General features: G+C 44.5%; 2 protein-coding genes across 3 annotated transcripts; one reads left to right on the top strand and one right to left on the bottom strand.

Moving 5' to 3' along the window:
• The first annotated feature begins 183 nt into the window (after positions 1 to 183).
• Positions 184 to 6,683, top strand: mcmbp (minichromosome maintenance complex binding protein). Its single transcript, XM_076742669.1, has 16 exons — positions 184 to 361; positions 1,324 to 1,415; positions 1,535 to 1,675; positions 1,811 to 1,852; positions 1,944 to 2,034; positions 2,175 to 2,315; positions 2,490 to 2,635; positions 2,823 to 2,920; positions 3,001 to 3,173; positions 4,178 to 4,301; positions 4,397 to 4,514; positions 4,623 to 4,788; positions 4,929 to 5,062; positions 5,780 to 5,947; positions 6,158 to 6,246; positions 6,444 to 6,683. Exons 1-16 carry the CDS (start codon positions 301 to 303, stop codon positions 6,568 to 6,570), a joined length of 1,911 nt encoding a protein of 636 aa, XP_076598784.1. The 5' UTR covers positions 184 to 300; the 3' UTR covers positions 6,571 to 6,683.
• Positions 6,684 to 7,130: 447 nt separating this feature from the next.
• inpp5f (inositol polyphosphate-5-phosphatase F) lies at positions 7,131 to 20,364 on the bottom strand. 2 transcript variants are annotated; one of them, XM_076742668.1, is made up of 20 exons: positions 19,893 to 20,364; positions 18,058 to 18,138; positions 17,399 to 17,535; positions 16,608 to 16,736; positions 16,257 to 16,424; positions 16,097 to 16,153; positions 15,626 to 15,824; positions 15,282 to 15,461; positions 14,671 to 14,738; positions 14,073 to 14,197; positions 13,881 to 13,958; positions 13,568 to 13,688; positions 12,791 to 12,919; positions 12,409 to 12,526; positions 12,109 to 12,307; positions 11,890 to 11,961; positions 11,734 to 11,807; positions 11,439 to 11,567; positions 11,261 to 11,348; positions 7,131 to 11,109 (listed from the first exon to the last, which is right to left on the bottom strand). In XM_076742668.1, exons 1-20 carry the CDS (start codon positions 19,987 to 19,989, stop codon positions 9,945 to 9,947), a joined length of 3,414 nt encoding a protein of 1,137 aa, XP_076598783.1. In that variant the 5' UTR covers positions 19,990 to 20,364; the 3' UTR covers positions 7,131 to 9,944. The 2 variants fall into 2 exon arrangements, with proteins under 2 accessions (XP_076598783.1, XP_076598782.1); XM_076742667.1 differs by having other exon boundaries at positions 16,257 to 16,442; positions 19,893 to 20,353.

The following is a 20,364-nucleotide window of genomic DNA, read 5'->3' as shown; positions in this document are numbered from 1 at the left end:
ATGGAGAGTAATTTTATATACAAAGTAAATATCTTGATTTTCACTAGACCGCTAACTTAAAATCAAAACTAGAGTACTCAGCATGCTGAACAGTACAGTGAGTAATTCAGTCAGTGTGATAGCTCCGCGCTCCGGTTGGTCCCCGTCTCAAAAACAAACGAACTACACTCTGCGACTGGTGACGCAAGTTTCCCGCCCTCACTTCTGCTGTCCTGTGCCTGCGAAAGTCAACAAAATAGTGTTTTCACAGAGATTTTACTTTGCTGTATTTTATATACGTCGGGAGTTTGTCACTGGCCAATGATGCCTTCCACTCATGACTGGATTAACAACCCTCTCAGTGTTGTTGAAGGGATGTTTGGTAAGACATACACCGGAACTTCACTCCTTGACAGCCAACGTTAACGCGTGAACCTAGCTTGTTAGCTAGATGGCTACGTACCATGCTAACGACCACGCTCATTACTTGTACTTTACATTAGCCGTGTTTTCCCTATGCTTTAGAAATGTTTCTCAAAATTAACGTTTTCCGCGGGCTTTAATTGCCAACGCTGCGTTGTTGCAGCCTGTAACCATACCAGTATACTTTTAAATACAAGAAGCAGTGCCGGGTGTGTAGTTTGATCTGAAGACCCGAGTGTACACTGAAAATCCACAACATGGTGCATTCAGGGGTCCATAGAGAGTCTTGTGTTGTTTCATTTTTACTTCTCTGGATGCATTCACAAGGGTCAGATAAAGTTTTATGTGACATTTATGTCTTAACTTTCAGAGGTTGTCAAAAATTGGTGCCACCATCAAAAGCAAGCAGTGATGTCTGAAGTGCTTGTGGATGCACAGTTATATTCTGTAAAAGTGATCATTGTGGAGTCTTCTTACTCATCAATAAATGGGACAATTCTGATATGTTTTTTAAATAAGTCACTTTTGGCCAGACTGAGTAAGGTTTTAAGCCTAGCAACTTTTAAAATGATATGTAACTTAAACATTTTTAACATTATAGTTTAATTCTGTTACTAATTTGACAGTCATACAAAGAAAATTCACAAAAATGGCAATTTCACACACAACAAATACTGGGCCAGTTGATGCTGAGGCTGTTTGGATGCATCTCAAACAAATGTAAATGATAAATTGTTGGAAATTCTTCATACCAGCACAGTTATACTCTGAACTGACTTTTTAATTTATTCCATCCTTATGTTGTCAGCTTTCTTGTGTTAGAATTAACTAACATGACCAGTAATGGGTAATAATAATGACCAGTTTATGTGTCTGTTACTTAAAATGATCTATAACATGATGCTTTTATTGATGCTTTAGCTGCTTCCCAGAACAATCCAAACTCTGGATGGGAGGCGAAGGCGGTTGAATTCTTTAAAGCTCAGCTGAAAGAGAAGGACGCTCACACCTGGGTAATGTAGCTCTGGGATCCGATTAGCATATAAATTCCACAGAGGTGCAAAAGATGCTTGTATAGTGTCGTCTTCAGCACACTTGCCGGTTAATGCCCGCCATCTTCATTTCGGTGCAGGTCCCATCTCTGAACGATGTCCCTCTGCACTACCTGAAGCCCAACAGCCTGGTGAAGTTTCGTTGCTTAATCCAAGACATGTTCGATCCAGAGTTCTACATGGGAGTGTATGAGACTGTTGATCCAACTACAAAGGCTAAAGTAAGCGCTTCCTTGTTCTCTCATGTGCAGCTATTTGCATGAGTACAGCTCTGTCGTGTGTCCAGTGCGGGATGTTTTGCATTTGATAATGTGTCGTCATGTTATCATCTTATTTTACTGTTTGACTGCTCCCAGGTGTTGCGATGCGGGAAGTACAAAGATGTGACAGAATGTGGGGTAAGTCCGCCTCTGCCCAATCAATCAAGAGATCCAAAAATACCTCCGTTCAGCTTCGGCTTTGCTAATCGCAGCGTGTGTTTATCTCCAGGTGGATTTTAACTCCAGAAACACCGTGACTGCAGAGAGACAGACCTTCTACTGTGTGCCAATCCCTGGAGAAAATCCCTGGGTGAAAGAGATATCCTCCTCTTGTCCAGATTATGACCGACCTGCCTGATGGCATTGCTGCTCAGAGCCGGCATTTTGTCACATGTTGCCCAACTGGTGTCGGAAGTATTTTTGAATCCTGCTCGCTAGCTTTCCTTAATTCTGCCGTACAGCTATGCCAGCTCTAGCCAAGCGAGGGTGCTTCCTTCCACCTCGTATGCGCCGACCAGACAGAAACGCAGCTACGAGGAAGATGATGACGACATGGATGACATGGACACACAACCGCAGAAGCAGAGGGAGCCACATACGGGTATGAAGTGCAGTTTACAGGAGCCTGGACAAATACATAGCGAAGTGCAAAACACAAGCATTGTCTGTTCAGTGTTTTGAGAGACAGGAGTCTTATGTTTTGTCCTGTTCCCCACAAAGATGTTTTATATGCATCAAAGAAACCTAATGCAGACTGCTCCCCCTCTCACTGCAGGCCCTCAAGGCCCCACAGACCAGCACGGCAATGGTGACTGTAAGCGGCAGGAAACAGAAGCTCCCTCCAGCCAGACGGCGTCCGCCTCCCATCTCGATCTCAACTTCCCCCTACCGGGAGAGAAAGGCCCCTCCTGCCTCGTCAAGGTGCGTGGTTGGCACCTTTTCTCTTATGGCCTCATTTGCTGTAACCTGGATTTTTAAGAGTTTATTAGTGGATGATTCATCTCACTTCAAACGTTTGCTCTAAGAGGTGATTTCAGAGACGATACTGCCATTATCGGCAGACTCTCTGAGTGTAGAACAGAAGCTAAAAGGTGCGTGTTGTTGGCAGGTGTACGAGGAGTGGGACAGCTTCAAACTGAACGACACGCTGGAGGTCTACGGGATCCTCTCTGTCAGCCCTGCTCTCAGCGCTCTGGCCGACGAGAAGTAAGGCACACTTGGAGACAGGATCTCCCTCTGGTGGTGACGCGCTTGTTTTGGTGCTCATTCTCGTGCTGTCCACACAGGGACGCCTCCTCATCAGTCCTGGACCCTGCAGAGTGCATGGAGACAGCAGAAGAGCAGAGAGTGCACAGCCCGCCGGCCTCGCTTGTTCCTCGCCTCCACATGCTCTACGCCAGGCCGCTGCCACACATCAACCCCCTGCTGCCGTCTGCCACCTTGGAGGACAACAGTGCCCGTAAGGACAAGTGGAGCATGACTGTTGCTCGATGACCAAATGTATCTTTTCTTTTTCTGCTCTGTGGATGTGACTGTCAATGCCAGGGAAATATTTACTGCTATAAGAGCTGCTACAAAAGTAGAGAAAATGTCAGCTTAGAAAAAAAAAAGACTCCACACTGAGCTCCGGCTCATCGTGCTGTATTACACACTGTGTAGACTACACTTACATGCACAATATATTCACTTTTTTCCCCTTATTCCAAAAAGACTATTTTCCTGCTAAACTGTCCACATGGATGTGAATGAATACTCCCATTTACGTGCAGTCATGCATACTCCATTAACATAATGAAATAAGTAATGACTTTCATTAGTTCAACCACTTTCTTGAAAAGGTCAGCGTAGAGATATTGGCGCACATTTAAAATCCCGCTGATATCCAAGTCTTTTGTGCCTGTGCCTCGACCACAGCCTTACAAACTGGAGGCGAGACAGAGGCCGTGTACCTTGGAGTATTAGTATGCATGTAAACGTAGTGACTGAACAGTAGCCAAGCTGGTCAGGTTGAGCTAAATACAAATTCATAGCTGGAAGTCATTTACAAAACAAATGGTCTTTTTCCAGACGACTAAATTAATTCTGCCTGTTTTTTTAAGTCTTGCGATGCTGTTATTTGTACACAGCTTGAGTTCAGCTCCTTCCATATAAAAATGCGGAGACGTTCAACTTGTTGCTAATGGACTTGTCTGTCAAGAGAAAATCGGTGAATAATTTATGAAGCAGAAATGCGAAACATTAGCGGTCTCCTGCTGGTTTGAAAACCCTGTTTTAAACAAACAGGCAGCGTAAACCTTCGTTACAGTCACATTATCATGTCGCCCTCGAGCTGTATGAGGAAGCAGAAGAAAGGGGCCATTAAGTCGAGGTTCATGTCGTCGTTTTCCACGGTGAAGCTTTTAAAGCACACATGCCCGTAGAAGCCGTGGGGACTTGTTTTAACTCGTTGTTCTGTCTCCTCAGTTTTCTCGTCGACCCTCGGCGAGATGGCCTCCGTCAGGGCGGAGCTGCTCACGTACTTCACTCACATCCTTCTGGGAGACGCCCTGGCTGCCGAGTACCTCATTCTGCATCTCATTTCTAACGTGTATGTGAAATTCAGTCTGTCAAGGTTTTGTTGCTTCATGCTTAAGCCAAAGGAGCCTCTTTTTTCATCTCACTGTGCCGTTGATTGTCCCGTAGGTACACGAGACGGGATGTTCTCCCACTGGGCAAGTTCACCTTGAACCTGAGCGGCTGTCCCAATGTCGCCTCGTACACTCAGCGCTTCTACCAGATCATCCAGCAGCTCGTGCCTTGTGTGAGTGAACTTTGCCCCTGCAAGCAACCGCGAGAACTGCCAGGTTTACCTATTTATGTGTCTGATTGAAATGAAAGACACTGAAAGTTTCTTTTTTCCCCCGTGCAGTCGTATTATCTGGGCATGAGCCTCCAGAACATGAACCAGATGCGGCTGGTGCCTAAGAAGGACTATGTGGCAAATCGGCTAGTGAGTGGAGCCCTGCAGCTGGCCAGAAACACCTCCCTCTTCCTGGATGAAACCCAGCTGGAGCAGGGACAGCTGGACACAACAGGTGAGGCTTCTAGAAGCCACGAGGGGACGACACTGAGAGGATCAACTGAGCAGCTGATGCCCTCTCTGCAGCCCGTACGCTTTGACTGAGCTGACACTAACCAGGTTGGACGTTCGTCTGTGTGTGTTTTTGTTGTGTAGGTGTGCGTAACGTCACGGCCCTGGGGAACCTGATCTCGTGGCAGAAGGTTGATTATGACTTTAACTACCACCAGATGGAATTCCCCTGCAATATTAACGTGCTCATCGCGTCAGAGGGCCGCTCGCTTCTACCGGTGAGGACAAAGAGGGATGAGGCGTGCAACCGCAGGGCGAAAACTCACCCCTGCCCACCACTGACCCACCCCCACCGACCTACCCTCCCCGGCATGGCCAGGGAGGGTCAGGTTTCGTTCAGCCTCTCATGAGAGCGAGCCGCGTCTGACGCTGGAGGTTGTTTCCAGCCGGCGTCACGCAGTCATCTCAGCCACCATTGGTGGACCGCAGCAAGCCCTACAGCCGGCAGCTTTAGCCCATGTCTCGCTCTGTTGCGAACAGCTCGAGGAATGTGCTGTGTGCTATTCCTGTGTGTTGGTCTAACAGGTTGCCATGGCTGCAGCTGTGTGCCACAGGAACAATCCTGAGAGAGGCGTCAGGCTCGGCCATCTATTAGCCCTGCCGCGAGGGGAAGCACGCTGTAAACAACTCCCAGGGTTGATTAGAAGTCAGGAGTAGATGTCTGTGGTGACACTGCATAACTATCGGCTGATGAGCAGCTGGGTGGGGGGGGGTCAAGCTGATCAGATGCTTCACGGTCAGCTCACCAAGGCTTTGCTCCTGTCTGGTGTGCCATGAAGGTTTGAGAGTATGCCAGAGGAGGCGTGCACACAGCGGGCAGGGCCTACTTTTGCATAGCAACACGTGTAGAACAAAAACCAGAAATGCAAATAGCTTTACGATACACAGTTGTTCCCTGGCACAGCATCAATATTTGTCTTTCTCTCACTCCACAGTCAGACTGTCACATTCACCTCCAGACCCAGGTGACCCCAGCCCACATGGAGGAGTATCTCAGCAGCATCCACATGCATTCGCAGGCTTCGCCGCAGCTGAACAAGTTCAGACTGTACCTGAGCATGGCTCGCCAGCTAGACTACAGTATCTCCGATGAAATGACAAAGGTGAGACGTGCTGTCATCCTCAGTCTGAGCTGCACAGAAATGAGTGAAAGGGGGCAAGAACTGTCTTATTCACATCTGGAGGTTGATGTTAAAATGACATCAGTGTAATACGTGGCTCTAGTTGCTTGCAGGTTCGTTGTTCTTTCACGTACCCAGCGGTACATGAGCATTGCTGTCCTTTAAGTGCTTGTGCTTTTCTGGTGTCCTCAGTCCGTTGAGGACGACTTTGTAGACATGAGGAAGGACGACCCCCAGAGCGTATCTGCAGAGGACCTCCACAGGATGCTGGTTGTGGCGAGGTGGGCTGATAAAGTTTATATAAGCTTTTATCCACTCTTTTAAAAGGCAGCATGTTAAATAAACACAACAATAAGTCATTATGACCAACAATGAAAATGCCAGATATGCTCAGCAGTCATCACAGTATTCAGAGCATTCATTTCTGCGGGCTGAGTGTGTTTGAGTGGGACGTGGCTGACTGTGACTCTGCCGGCAGGTTGCTGTGTCTGAGCCTGGGACAGACCTCTCTGTCCAGAGACAGCTGGCTGAGAGCCAAACACATGGACGCGCTGCGGAGGAGCCGGGTGGAGCAGCACAAGTGTGTCAACGGCAACGAGCCGTGATCGCTCAGACAAATGAGACGGCTTTTGTTTTTCTTTTTGATACTTCAAAAAAAGACGTTTGTAATAAAGATGTTTTTCATATGCCAGAAATACTTCATGTTGTTTTTTAACCGTACTGAGTTTCAGATAAGATTTACATATATTGTCACTTAATGGACCAATGGGTTGCAGCTTGTACGTGCAGTAACATCTCAGTGTGTATCGTTACTTTGCCTTAAATTCACAGCCGGCTCTGGGGTTCCTAACATTGTTGCTGCAGACCAAACTTTACAAAAAAAAAAACTGATTTTTTTTTTTAACCTTAAAATATGGAAATAAAGTAATGAGGTCTGGAGGATTATCTCCTGTAATGCATTTCCTCCTTGAGTCAGTATACATTTCACCAGCTGCCAGCTTATATAAAGAGCAGACCGGCTGGCTTGGAGACTTCCTGTTAATGGATTTGACAATAAACCTCTTGCAACACTTGTTCACTCACATACTTTTTATTCCAATAGAATATCTTCCTAAACGAAAAGTGTACAGTGCATTTTGTTATCAAGTAACACACCCAGAGAGGATAAGAATAAATAGGATACTTTAATGTACAATACAATCTCAGTACACTGTGGAAAACAATGACAGCAGTCAGTTGGTAAAGAGGAGCGATATGACCACAGACATTCGGATGGAATGGTACTAATGCTAGAAAATGTGCTTAAACAGTGCAAATGAAATGTTATAAGACCGAGTCACATGATTATATGTCATGGTCTGGGGTCCTAATGGGAGTGAAGGGCAAGCACAGACAACAAATGAAGAGGTGATTGCAAAAGCACTTGGTGTAAACAAAGGGAAAGGAGAAAAATCTCACCCAGCAAATATAGGATCAAATATAACTGCCAGCTTTTGCATATAAAAACCAGACACCAGCACTCTAGCATTGTGGTCTCTATCAGGAATGTTGAGGATCACTGTTCGTTTAGCGTCATACAGCCAGTTTAGAATAAGCTTCTGCTCTGCTTGAGAACTGCTCCAGTGTTTGCAATCCTAAAGTGAAGTTTAAAAAACGCCCTTTACCCTCTGCATTAAAACTTTGCATTACAGCTATTAACCTTAAAGCTTTGGCAGCACCACGCACTATCAGCAGGTTCAATAACTATATAAGGTAGCACCCACAAAGCAGCCTACGGTCTCACTTAACACAATTATACTCAGATAAAATATACAAGTATCCCACACCTTATCTGCTGGTGAGCAAGCTGAATGCAGAAAACAGGCAAATGTAAGACAAAAATATGAAATGTGTGAGTTTATCTTGGGATATTTCAGCCTGAAGCAAACCAGATTATTATTGTAAACAGACACCGACATACACAGCATTGGGATAAGGTGGCCATGGTTCATTTTGTCTGTGGGACTGTAACAAGGTCATGTGGGAGTTTAACGGGCGACTGATGAGGCAAACCCTCACTTCCTCAGGCTAAAAAAAAAAGAACAATATAACAATATATACGGCTTCATAGCACATAAAAATAACTAGGGCGAGCGCTCCTAAATACCAGCAGCGGGGATGCTCCAACACACACTCACACATACTGCACAGTGCATACACACAGCCAACACACAAGCCGGCTCATTTCCATGGAGAATGTATGTGCCAGTAGGTGAAATATCCCAAGGTAAAGCCTGATGCCATACAGTAACCCTGAACATGATCGTTTATACAGTACACCAAATGTAACATGTTAGAATGGACTTAAAAAGGTAGATTTTGCCATAAATACCTGATATACATAATCCCACTTCAATTCCCTGTTAAGGCAAATATGCTTTCAGTTTGGGGAGTGCATAAAGCGTCAGTGTTTCTAATGACTGGGTGGGTGCAATTGCATATATACCTACTATATGCTACTCTCCTGTCTCAAACATGTCAACTTCATGTCAAACATGCAACGTCAATGCACAACGCTGGCCGAGGGCTCCGTTCAAACAAACCCTCATCGCTCGTTAGAACAAGTGTAAGCTGAATAGTTATTTCACCTCATAGATATCTATCAAAAACAACCCCAACCAGTAGTTTTCTGGTTATTCATACTGAGCACTGACAGTACTGGGCCTTCTTTTCAAAATATAGTACTGACACCTCTTTGAACAAGCTGCCACCCTACCATCATTACAAAAAGCTTAAGGGAAGGCTCTACTCAGGGAACAGATAAACAGACAATACTCACTGTACATATCGACAGCCAGATGACTCTTACTAAGGTCTTGTGCAGTCATTATGTCTAAAATGGTATATCTTCTAAGTTACACTTGACAACATTGATATTACATCGGATAACTACGTACGGTATGTCGTCTGGATAGTTTCTGACAGCTATACAAAGGGTAGGGGTCAACATTGAATTGACCTTGGAGAATCACGAAAGATATCTGGTTGGAGTCTACAACAACTGTTACAAATTGAAGGTAATTACGAGGTCTATATCACAAATGCCAACGAGTGGCCTGCACATACAGGAAAACATACAGTACATGATAAAGTCAGAGTTGGTCTTTCAACATGCAGCTCATGTTTACCTGCCTTCTGTCAATATCAGTTGTTACCATGAACCTCACATGCAAGCACTGTGGGTAAAATAACTTTTTCCTTTTTCCACGAAGGATAGTGACATGTTTACATGCACAAAAACACTCTGCATCCCACTCTGGGAGTACATGACCTAAACAGCTTCCTATGTCTTCGTTAATGTCTCTTATGGAAATCCTAATGAGAATATCATTGAAATATGATAAGAAAACTGAACTTACAGAACACCTGGCTTTAGCAGTGGCAGTATTTCTGGAGTGATTAATGATCTGGATGCATATACACCCATTTCAATCAAATGTTCTCATTGACACACGGGAATTGTAGCAGATTCCTCGAAGACTTATTTCCCCATGTACCGCTGTTATATTCATCCTATCTAATAAGGACTAATGCTTTGAGACATTTACATCAGAAATGTCATCGTATCACCATTACTGCTATTTCCATACAGACAATTGGTTATTAAGCCATAAAAGAAAGAAGAGGACATCTGACACTTAAATCAATCAGTGCACAAGGCTGGATGGCAAAAGGGATACGAGCTAAATGTCCCTTATGGACCAGGCAATCAGTGCTCCATAATCATGTGCATGTAAACATGGTCACTGTTGGGCTTTAGGATGCATTTCTAAGTTCTGTACAAGAGTTGTCATAAACATGGGCAATTTCAAATGAGGGGGACATTTTAGAGAGCACTTATTTTCCAAGTAGTGACGCTATGTGCAAGCTTTTGCTACTGCTACCATACAGGAAGTTTCAACACGACGTGTGACTACAAAATCCTGCTACAAGGAAAGCACTAGATCTGAATGATCCTGGTCTGGCACTGCGTAAACATTGCCCTCAGCTCACTCTCCTGGGCTTCGTTAACAGTGTCTGGCTCTGGGCTCTTCTGTACCTTTGCCACAGCAAAGTTGATGCCCTGGGTGAGTCCGGCCTGAGTGAGGCTGGCCACCTGGACCATGGAGCTCTTGATCTTGGCAAAGGGGGACACCACTCGGCTGCCGTTGCTGTCGGCAGGTGAAGGGCCGAGGCTGCCCTCCATCTGTGAACTCAGACTCCTCTGAGAGCTTCCCGAGGCCGCAGAGCTCGGCTTCTGGACGGAGAGGAGGTTGGAACTGGAGGTAGTGGACTCGACGTCGAGCTGGGATGGCCTGGGGAGCTGGGGCTCCTCCTGCCGATGCTGTGGCGGCTCTGAACTTGGCTGCCTGTTTGAGTCTGCTGGCGTCTTATTCTGCACGGGCGGCGCGGGGTTGATTCGGGGGACAGCAGCTGGCGGCTGCTCTCCAAACACCTCAACAGGTTTGGTCTGTGCATCCTGGATAAACTGGTGGCAGTAGGCATCAATGGGAGTACCAAAGTCAATCAAAATGGCCTCTTCAGCCACAGAGGCGGCCCCTGGGGACTTGTCATCACTGACTTGAGAGGGGCTTTCCTGCTTCCCGTCGCAGCCAGTGACCCGGATAACAGAGGGGATATTTAGCTCCGCGCTACCAATAGACTGGGAGCGACTGCCCAGTCGTGGGTTTGATGCTACAATGCCGCAGCTGGGCAGCACATAGTCCACATTTTCTAAAGAACCAGAACACGGATGCTCCGGGTCAGAATTATAAGAGTCAGAGTCAGAGGAGATTTCAGAGTGGTCGTCACCGATATCTTTTAGGGTTCCCGTGCCAGGGTTATCTGATGTCTCCAAGCTGCTGTCCGACTTCCACAGGTTCACATGCATAGTTGGCTTCAGGAAATTGACTTTCACATCAGGCTTAGAGAAGTTGCCCAGCTTCCCGAGGGGCTTGAAGGTGCCAATGTTTACGTTTGTCTTGGTCTGTTTCACTTTCTGATTGAGAGAGGAGAATTTGTTGAGGAGGAAACTTTTGCCCTGCGCCAGGCCAGAGCTACCCTGGACCTGGTCAGCAGGTTTGTTCTGGATGCCCATTATATCCTCATGAGGTTTACTCTGCCGCCTGGAACACACATACAAACAATGTAAGGTCTTGTCTGAAAGTTCACATTGTGCTACGATAGCTAAAATGTTTTTTCTTCATGACATTCAAGTACGTGAAAAAGAGACAGAGATTACTGTAATCATCTTACTGAGCAGACATTAGTTCTCACCTCTCCAGCTTCTTTTCAACCACAGGAACATCCAGTCCTGTGGCTTGTTTAGTTATGCGCAGCATCTCAGCTATGCATTGTAACGTGTCTGAAATGTATCACAATGTAAGTCTTAATCCGTACACAGTATGTAGAGTTTATGACCTGGAAAGTTTTTGTTTAAAGAATTCCATCCTACCTTTTCCATCATCCTCAGGGTTTCGCGTGGCCGCTCTCAGTGTGTGAAAGTATCCACTCGTCTCTTCATTCCTGTAATGCAAACGCATGCAGCAGAACTTTGGCTTCCCAAACAGAGTCGGCTCTGGACCTGTAAAAGAAAACGCAACTTGTAACTTCCATTTTCGGCGTGAATCATAATCAGCGGAGATATTGCTAAAAGGTTACTGAGAAACTGTTAAGCACACTTTCAGGAAGTGTTGGGTGACTCAGTGAGTACAAAAACCCTCACTTCTGCTTTGAGTCTAACTACTTACCAATTTCGATCTTTTCCAAACCCTCTAAATTGAGGCGCTGGTATTGGTTGACTTTATCTGCTTCTTCATCATAGCTGCAACCAAATAAACGCAAACATCAGTGAATCTATAAGAACAAATTTTAAAGAAAATTGGTGGATTTGAAGTCGGACTTACTAAGCAATGTAATAGGCTTTGTCAGACAGAAGCAGCAGCACATCCACATCTTTGTTGGTTGCATCAACAAGGCTGGAGGGAAATATGAGGACAGTATCAAGAAAAGAGCTCTTTAGAAAGTACTGAAATAAAGTATAAATAGTACAAAAGTTGCTCATCATCTATATCCTTGATGGTATTAAGTTAGTAAGTAATCAGACAGGGCAGCTAGCCACTAACCTCATGTCACAATTGATGAGGGCCCAACCTCCATGAAACTTCTCGTCATCAGGCAGCAAAAGCTGCATGTAGGTCTGCAGCAGGAGGCTGACCTGCTCCTGTGCTCCCCTCTGGCTCTCTTTCTCTTTTTCTTCATGCTCCTTCTCCTTGCTGAAGATGGAGTAGAGGTCCTCCGTCACTGGCAGGCCCATCATTAGGTCTGCAGGGAGAGGAGGAGCATTCAGAGTCAATCAAAGATCAGCTTTGGGACAACATGGGTCCAGATGGATGCATAAAGTTATAATGTCTGCTTTTCTGTACCGATGACTGCTTGTCTGTAAGCATCCCTAAAGCGGTTCAGATAGTAGCGGTTGGCTGAGTTCACGCCATCCTTCATCACGCCAGCCAGTTTCCTTTCACCCGTCCTGGTGAAATCGCCCTGAAAAACATCACACCGTGTCTTTAATATGTGTTTTGATTTAGCTTTGAATTGTGATCCACTGTAAAGTCCTGAAGACACAGTCCATGTTTGCCATTCTGATGTGTTTAACCTACTGCAGAGTCCTGTTAGAGACAGCTTACGTCTTACAGCTCAAGCTATCTTCTGAACAGCTGACTGTGCCAAATGATGACGGCATTCTGCACTACTGTTTGTTTAAGCATTCGCCAGACGTGAATGTCCGTGCAAAGACAATGATGTCACCTTCAGCGCTGCTGTGCCTGCATATTGTCTGCTGATGGTGTCTCCATTGTTGGCCCACATGATCTGATAAATCCTGTAGCATTTGAGAGGCAGAGGCTGCTCTGGAGGCATCACACCCAGTTTCTTCAGCTGCAGGAAGAAAAGAGACATTTTTTTTCATGATGATGCTGCTAAAACTCAGGGCACGGGTTGATGTCTCTCTTTCTGTTTGCACTGCTTCAGCGAGAGAGGTCAGCCGGTATCCATTTTTATGAACTGCTCAATTTGCCCTTGTATTTGCTCATTAAATGTAATCCAAGATGAATATGATGGAGTAAGATAAAAAGATTATGGGTGTATAAACTATGGTCGTGTTGGTGCTTAGAACAGCTCTGTTCTACTATCTCTGCTGTTATTGCTGTATGAACACCAAAAGTCTGCCATTTGTGTGGAATCTGATGAGCAAATACATGCAGATGTCAGTAATCTGTTGTACAAACACAAAGTCAGAAGCCTACAAACTAACAAAGATGAGGACTCATGATGCTAAATGAATCTTGTGAATCATGCTTGCAACTTTACTAACGCACTTTGTAATCACAGCTTTAGAAAGCAGTCATGTAAAATAAGTCAATGACGTTCATGAGGATGTTGACTATTCTATATTACTAATGCTGATATAATTTAGAAAATGAAATCAAATTTAGAAAGCAGTACGTACATAATGACAAATGTTATGTGTTGTGAGAAAAGTGTGTTTGTTTCTTTGCCTGGATCCAGACAAGGAACAGATCTCACCTGCTGCTCCATCACCACCCGAGCAACAGCCGCCTGGACCACGTTGGTCCTGTCAAGACAGTCCATACAATTGACTCTGAAGATACCCTCCTGCTTGCAGATGACTCCGGCCTGATCCACCCTGACAGAGGAAGATACATTCATCACAGGATGCATTCACAGCCAGACTCAGATCTTTAAACAGGATAGCCAAGACACATGGTAGCCCACTGGTGCTTCACTGCTTTCCAACAAAACAAATCATCCCTCAGTGAAGATGAAGAAGAGTTAATGTTATCATTTCCCTAAAAAATACAAAATACATGACACGTACCAGGCCCACTTCATGTCAGTGATGATATCAGAGATTGCATCTGTCAAGATTTGCACATTCTCAAACTTCATACCTCGGCTGTGAAACAGGACATAAGAAGCATAAAGGGGAAGTAAATGCACAGCAGTATGAAACAGATTGTTTCGAGTACATTCATGAACAAGTTACGCAACTGACAAAAGTGTATGTTACCAGTGTTCATGGAAGTCAAATGAAACGTATGTGAGGTTTGGGTTGTTGTAAAGCAGGACTTGCTTCAGGTATGAATCACCAATTATCTTCTCCCGTCCACTTTGGTCCACTAAGTTAATGATGACCTGAAGGAAACGATAAAAAGCTGTCAGTGAGTCTTGTGTGTAACATGTTTTCCTTTCTTTGGAAACACGCTGACGCTCTAAATGTTAAATGAAGGACAACAAAATCACCTAAATCACTTGTCAAATGGCCAAGGTTGACTAAGTTTGAGTTTGGGATCTGTAAAAGGGCAAAAGTTCAGCTAAAAGCTTAAAACACAAAGCTGCTACATAGCAGCAGCATCTTTTCTCTCTGCACGTCAACAGCAACTTTTGTTGGCACGATTTTAAAAATCTGTCTCAATATATTTTCAAACTGACTTCGAAATATACTAATAACATCACCAAATCGTGTCTAGTTTGTCTGCTAGAAGGCAGAGCAACCACAGTGGTAATACATTTTAAATAACAATCCTAACACCAGACTGACGCGTGCAAACAGTCAATAACCATGCTAACCACATACCCAAACATACACCTGGGCAAAACAAACCCACCTGCGTCTTGTAGAGTTTAAGCTGTTCTTCAAAGTGAGAAGCAAAGTAAGACATGGTCTCCTTCTCTCCTGAAACATGAGGGAAAATATGCATACACTTGTTCAGCTCAACTTGTCCTTACTTGAATATATAAGTTCACTGCAATTTAAATTCACATTACATTCACTGAGCTTTATACAGTGCATCCTATGTCATGCAGAATCTGCTCACATAAGTACATCAAGCATGAAGGACAGTGAAGCCATCTCAGGTCAACCAACCAACCATGTCAGTGCACAAATGAAACAGTCTTTCATATCCATAAATTTCTCCCACATTAATTCACCTGAACATACAGCAAATTCCCCATAATCCAAACTCTTATTTCTCCCAATGCCAGCTGGTAAAACAAATTTACAGATAAAGATAACTATATTTGTATCACATGTAGGACACAGCTCAAATACACTGGACAGATGCGTGAAAGCATAAGAGAAGACTGATACTGAATGAAATCTTTTTTAAGGGACAACTATAAAAAAAACTGGACGTGAAAGGCCCACTGTACTCACAAAGCCTCTGATAAAACCCTCTCCATAACACTGTGTGCAAGATAATGTTGTTCTACTGACCTTTCTCTAAGCGTGGCCGGGGATTGTAGCGGTACCCCGCCTGGCTCCAGAAGACGGGCACTGAGCCACGAGTCTGCACAAAGGACAGAGTGTGGCTGTGCACGTGGATTAACTGCTCTGTCTCCACATAGTTAGCCACATGGCCATCGGTATCCACTCCTCTGCGTTTGTACCGCATCCCTTTGGGTATTGAGAGAGCGTCAACACTATTCAGATCATTTATTGTACCACAGATCATGCTTCACTTGAAGAGCATAAAAACTGTTGTATTTATTTATATATAGATATATATAGATATTTAAAGCCTTTTTTCTAGTCCAAACTGACAGTAACCATCGCTCTACCTGCGCGGTGGCGGCTACGCCTGGAGATCAGGGCCACAGTGAAGCGGGGATGGATGTCATCAACACAGGTGACCTCCTGTGGTGGTGTCTCAGGACTGCTCCTCTCCTCATCAGATGTCTCATTGTAGTTCACCACCAGTTCCTCCACCTGTACAAAGCCCTGGATGATTGGTATCACCCAGAAGTCCACCTCTGGCACCTGTGCATTCAGAAAGTTTCCAGGTAGTTGAGAAAGCACTTTGCATCCACCAAAGTAAATAATCTTTTATATCTCAGAGCAGTTACACCCTCTATTCACTGCGTATTTTCATAGTCCTCTGATAAAGCTCTGCTAGTTATCAGCACATGCAACTGCCACGCTAACGCAGCAGGGTCAGCTGCGCTCTTTGAGCTCACAAAGAGAAACACTGCGTCTGTGTCTGCCATGAGAGAAAACAAACAATAAGCAGTGCTCCTTAAAAACCAATTTACCTGAAGGTCAATAAGGTCTTGGATCATGTGTTTGTTCCAGAAGAAACGGTCATCCACCTTTCACAAACAATAAAAACAGTCAATCAGATGCATATGTAAAAAACAATTCAAAAATAAGGCAACGAGCGAGGCGAGCTGTGAGATGTGTTTCTCTCCAAACCTGTTTCCACAGGGGTAAGCTGGACTTGTCCGAGTCTCCCTGACGCTGCACACTATTTGTCAGGTCGTAGGTCATGCTGTAGTAGAAAGAGTCCGAGTCCATGAATATCTTGTACAGCTCATCCAGCAGCCGCCTCTCCAGACGCTCCTTCTCTTTGTTCTCCTTGACCTGGAAGGCAGGGGAATACTGGATTGGGCAGGTGGATACAAAAGAGTGTTAAGATGACAAAGCAAAGAAAGCAAAAACCGATGAAAACCTTAAAGCCTTGAAAGGTGCAAAAGATAGGAAAAGTAGTGTATGGGGCTGAAGATGACAGAAAGCGTTTTTATAAAGTGCACAACAAAAAAATACCTTTTTCTTGATGGGCACAGCCACATTAGATTTGATCTGACTGAAAGTCTTCATCAAGAACTTTGACTCATCAGGAGACTGGGCCAGTTTCTCTGGTCTGTCGATTCCAAAATGATGCTTCTTGCAAAGCTGAAAAAGAGGATCCTCTATCAAATTCATCTCTTATGGCACGGCTGATATTTATAACAGAATTTGGTACAAGTGAAAAACTACCCTTTACAGATAGCCAAAAACAATGCAGTACTCTATAGAATTCTGATTTTCCTAAACTAAAGCAGTAAACAATCTAACAGCGACACTGATCTATAGGATTTACAGGCACAGAAGGGGTGGACTGTTCATTCTGCAGCACAAGGACAATGCACAACAGGATGGGGTCTAAAAGTCTATCCAGGAACGATCCTCCTCCTCCATGTTTACTCACTTGAAAATATTCTGTCTCACCGTCCATGAAGCTCCCCTGAAAGACTGAAATCTTAGCAATATTCAACTTCCTTTGCGATCAATAACAGTGATTTTACGTCTGTGATTAATTTTCAAACCACAAATGTGGGTGAAAATAAAGCTGACCTTTAATTCAAATGAAAGAAAAATCCACAACTCATTTTGCACTGCCGTCATTCCATCAGAGATGAATCATACGCTTACGCATACATGGTATTCTTGGATACATTAAATAACAAATCAGGATTCTCATATTGATTGTCCGGGGGGTGGGGGGGGTGCAATAATTCAAACATAAGCATGTGAGCATTGCTCCACATGTCTCATTACAGTATTAGTATACACACCTCCAGCTCAAGCTCCTGAGGCTCTTCATCAGACAGAGGAATGACAGCTATCTTGGTGATCTTGTAGACTTTGTGGTTGCCCGGTAAATGGCCCACGAGAGCTTTCTGTCGGATTAATACGAGGCCGAGAGGAAGATCTGCCAAGAGCAGAGAGAAGAAGGGGGAGTTGCGTCATGGGTGCAAAATTCGCCACATTCTGAAAGGTGTGAAGAAAGCAGCTGCACACCAGCCATTAACTGGAGATTATTTTAATAAGGTAACACAAGACATCTGGTAAATAAATATTTAAACCATGGTTATCTGAATCTCTAGAATAATATAATTGTTCATAGATTTTCTTGTGATGAGTATAATGTTTAACGTCAAACTTCCTATCCTGAAGCCCACAGAGGCACACCATCAACAAAATTCATCATCTATTTAAATCATCACCATCAGCTCACTAATCCTCCTAACTACACAATCACTTTGACACCCTAATTCACACCTTCCCTTGTGAGTAAGAGACATACTAAGCACAAGATGATCTGGTAACTCAGACTAGTGCACACAGATGGAAAATACTGGCAGGATTGTGTGAGCTCTGCACAAAAGACAAAACAAAAAAAAACTGCTGGGGGTGAAATGTTCAAATCAAATGTTTTCCATCCTCTACTTACCTGTGTGAAGCTGTATCTTGCCAATGACGCCTTCTACCAAACCCAAACACACCGGATTCCAAGCTAACAACAGGTCTGTCGCTGAAATAAAGAAATATGGAGATGAAACATCAGCGCATCGGTGTAGCAAGGCAGCTCAGCGAGATACGCCAGGAGTCAGGATCAAACATCACACACTGTATGCAAGTACAGGACCATAAAAGCCACTTTGCTTATTGAGGCTGAAGGTTATCTCTTGAAAGGTTTAAGCATGTCTACCTAAAAACAGTCATGGTTGTGTGATTCCCTGTTGCCACGCTAAAACTTGTTTTATAATGCTGAGTAAAACATCCTTAACCTCACAGACTTAAAGGCTTTGTCTTGAGTTTTCAGCGGGGTAGCAAGCTATAGATAGAGGGATCTCAGTAAATCTGTATAACTCTCGTGGGTGTGTTATTCTTCAAGCACTTCTGCATGGAAAGTGCAGCGACTACACCTTAAACAATCAAGTGTCATTGTAACGAAGGAAGTGTCTCAGTTTCAGTAAAATTTTCAGACACCAGGCTGGGTTTGAAGTAAGTCACAACAGTCGACAAACTCAGTGACTAAAAGGGAAACTGGAATGCCTGGCATTGGTGAGCGATTAAACAACACAGTGGAGAAAATTGGAAAAATGTGAAGGGTGTGGCTACGGGTGGAGGACATCGACTGAAGGCAGTCTTAGACAATGACTCTTCCTGTTCCACTCAGCTGAGAATTCCATGTACAGGCTGTGAGGGCCCCACAGGGAAGGTCTCACAAAGAAAAAAAACAAACTTTATACTAATAAAAATAATACCACAACCACACTCAGGAAGTGTAATATCATGGAAACACTTCGCTGTGTGCTTGAGAGTGGAGTGGAAAGCCAGTGAGGAGTGGAAACCCTTTTTCCAATTAAATAATGAAAGAGTGGTGCAACTAAAAACCTGTTCAGGATGGCTGCACAGCCATACAAGACGAACACACACAGCCTGCCGTGGACTCTAATCAAAGTTTTCTTTTCGTTCAGCAGCTCTTTCACTTCAGCTGTGAATGTGCGATTCCCCACATTCAGTATTTCACTCAGTATGAAAGTATTACCAATAACTTGTCACAGCGATGAGCTGCAGGACTCACTTCTGCAATGTGGCCAAAGCATAAAGCCAGGAGCTGCTTACAGACTTCAGTGACACCTAACATGCTGGTCTGAACCTGCCTGTGCTGTCCCTTCATGCTCTTACACATCACAATGGCATTATAGGTTCCTAATAACTCTCGCCATACTGCAATGGTACATCTATGAAGCTGTCATGTATCAAGCACAGTATATGAAAGCAACATTTCTGTGAGTTTTCACCTTCTCTCAGTCCTGTAGGACGTCTGTTTGGTCCAAGGATGAACCAAAGGGTCAAATTCACTTTTCAGTGAGTAACATAAGAGGCAGAGCACGAAGTTTGCAGTCTGTTTGAGGTGTTGACATTCCCGGAATGACAACTAGGACGAAGATTTCAAGACTAGGCGCATTCAGCAAACTCTGCCTCTTCTTTTCCAAACGTGTTTAACGCAGCGGGACGATTTAGGGCCATTCAATGACTGAGACGAGGTTTATTTCAGAGGTGAACGACTGAATTAACGGTTACGACTGAGAGATAAGACTAACCCGCGGAGGCGTTTTACATACATGGTGGAAAAACGCATCAATAAAATAAAGTCTGTCAATTCCAACAGGCCAAGAAATACACAGCTCTCATTTCCTTCTGAGAGATAATACTGCCAAATGTTAGTTTCAGGTAAATGGCCGGCTGCGGCAGAGAAAGCTGTCATCCAGTACGTACCAGGTCTGACGGTCATGGTCCCGTCTTTTCGGCTGCACCACAGCGCACGGTCTCCGCTCTGAAGAATGTAGTCGTCTTTGGCTTGGAACAGCTCCATTTTGTTCCCTTTACGTTACACAAAAGTAGGTAACTAGCTGGCTTAGCAGCCAGGTACAGGTAATTATCAACTTCCACGTCGTGGAGGTTAACTGTAGCTAGCCAGACGGCGACTGGCTAGCCACGGTTAGCTCGTTCCCCACAGGATGGCGTGCTACAGAGGCTAGCTACCTAGCGAGCTAGCAGCAGCAGCAGCTGGATGCGTGTCGGATTTGTTTTTTCCACCTCTACGCATACTGATAATCAAATTCCATTTCTACTGGAGAAGCATGCCTCCCCGCTGTCATGCTGGTCACTATAAAGCCACATACACATCAATGAGAGAGACGCTGTCCCAGCAGCTGCTGTGTGTCGTTCCAGAAGACGTAACCGAATT

Source organism: Chaetodon auriga, chromosome 11 (assembly GCF_051107435.1).
Source record: "Chaetodon auriga isolate fChaAug3 chromosome 11, fChaAug3.hap1, whole genome shotgun sequence".
Classification (NCBI taxonomy): Eukaryota; Metazoa; Chordata; class Actinopteri; order Chaetodontiformes; family Chaetodontidae; genus Chaetodon; species Chaetodon auriga.
The sequence above is the reverse complement of the archived record's forward strand: the minus strand, read 5'-3'. Positions and strand labels throughout refer to the sequence as shown.

Bases quoted from the DNA above. Each gene is read 5' to 3' on its own strand.
- mcmbp (XM_076742669.1), top strand. From the start codon at position 301: ATGATGCCTTCCACTCATGACTGGATTAACAACCCTCTCAGTGTTGTT. The intron at 2,035-2,174 runs TATCCTCCTCTT...TTCTGCCGTACA, and splicing joins AAATCCCTGGGTGAAAGAGA to GCTATGCCAGCTCTAGCCAA. The intron at 5,948-6,157 runs GTGAGACGTGCT...TGGTGTCCTCAG, and splicing joins TCTCCGATGAAATGACAAAG to TCCGTTGAGGACGACTTTGT.
- inpp5f (XM_076742667.1), bottom strand. From the start codon at position 19,989: ATGGAGCTGTTCCAAGCCAAAGACGACTACATTCTTCAGAGCGGAGAC. The intron at 15,462-15,625 runs GTAGAGCGATGG...CAATACCCAAAG, and splicing joins GCGTAGCCGCCACCGCGCAG to GGATGCGGTACAAACGCAGA. The intron at 11,568-11,733 runs GTAAGTAGTTAG...TTTCTTTTACAG, and splicing joins TTTGGAAAAGATCGAAATTG to GTCCAGAGCCGACTCTGTTT.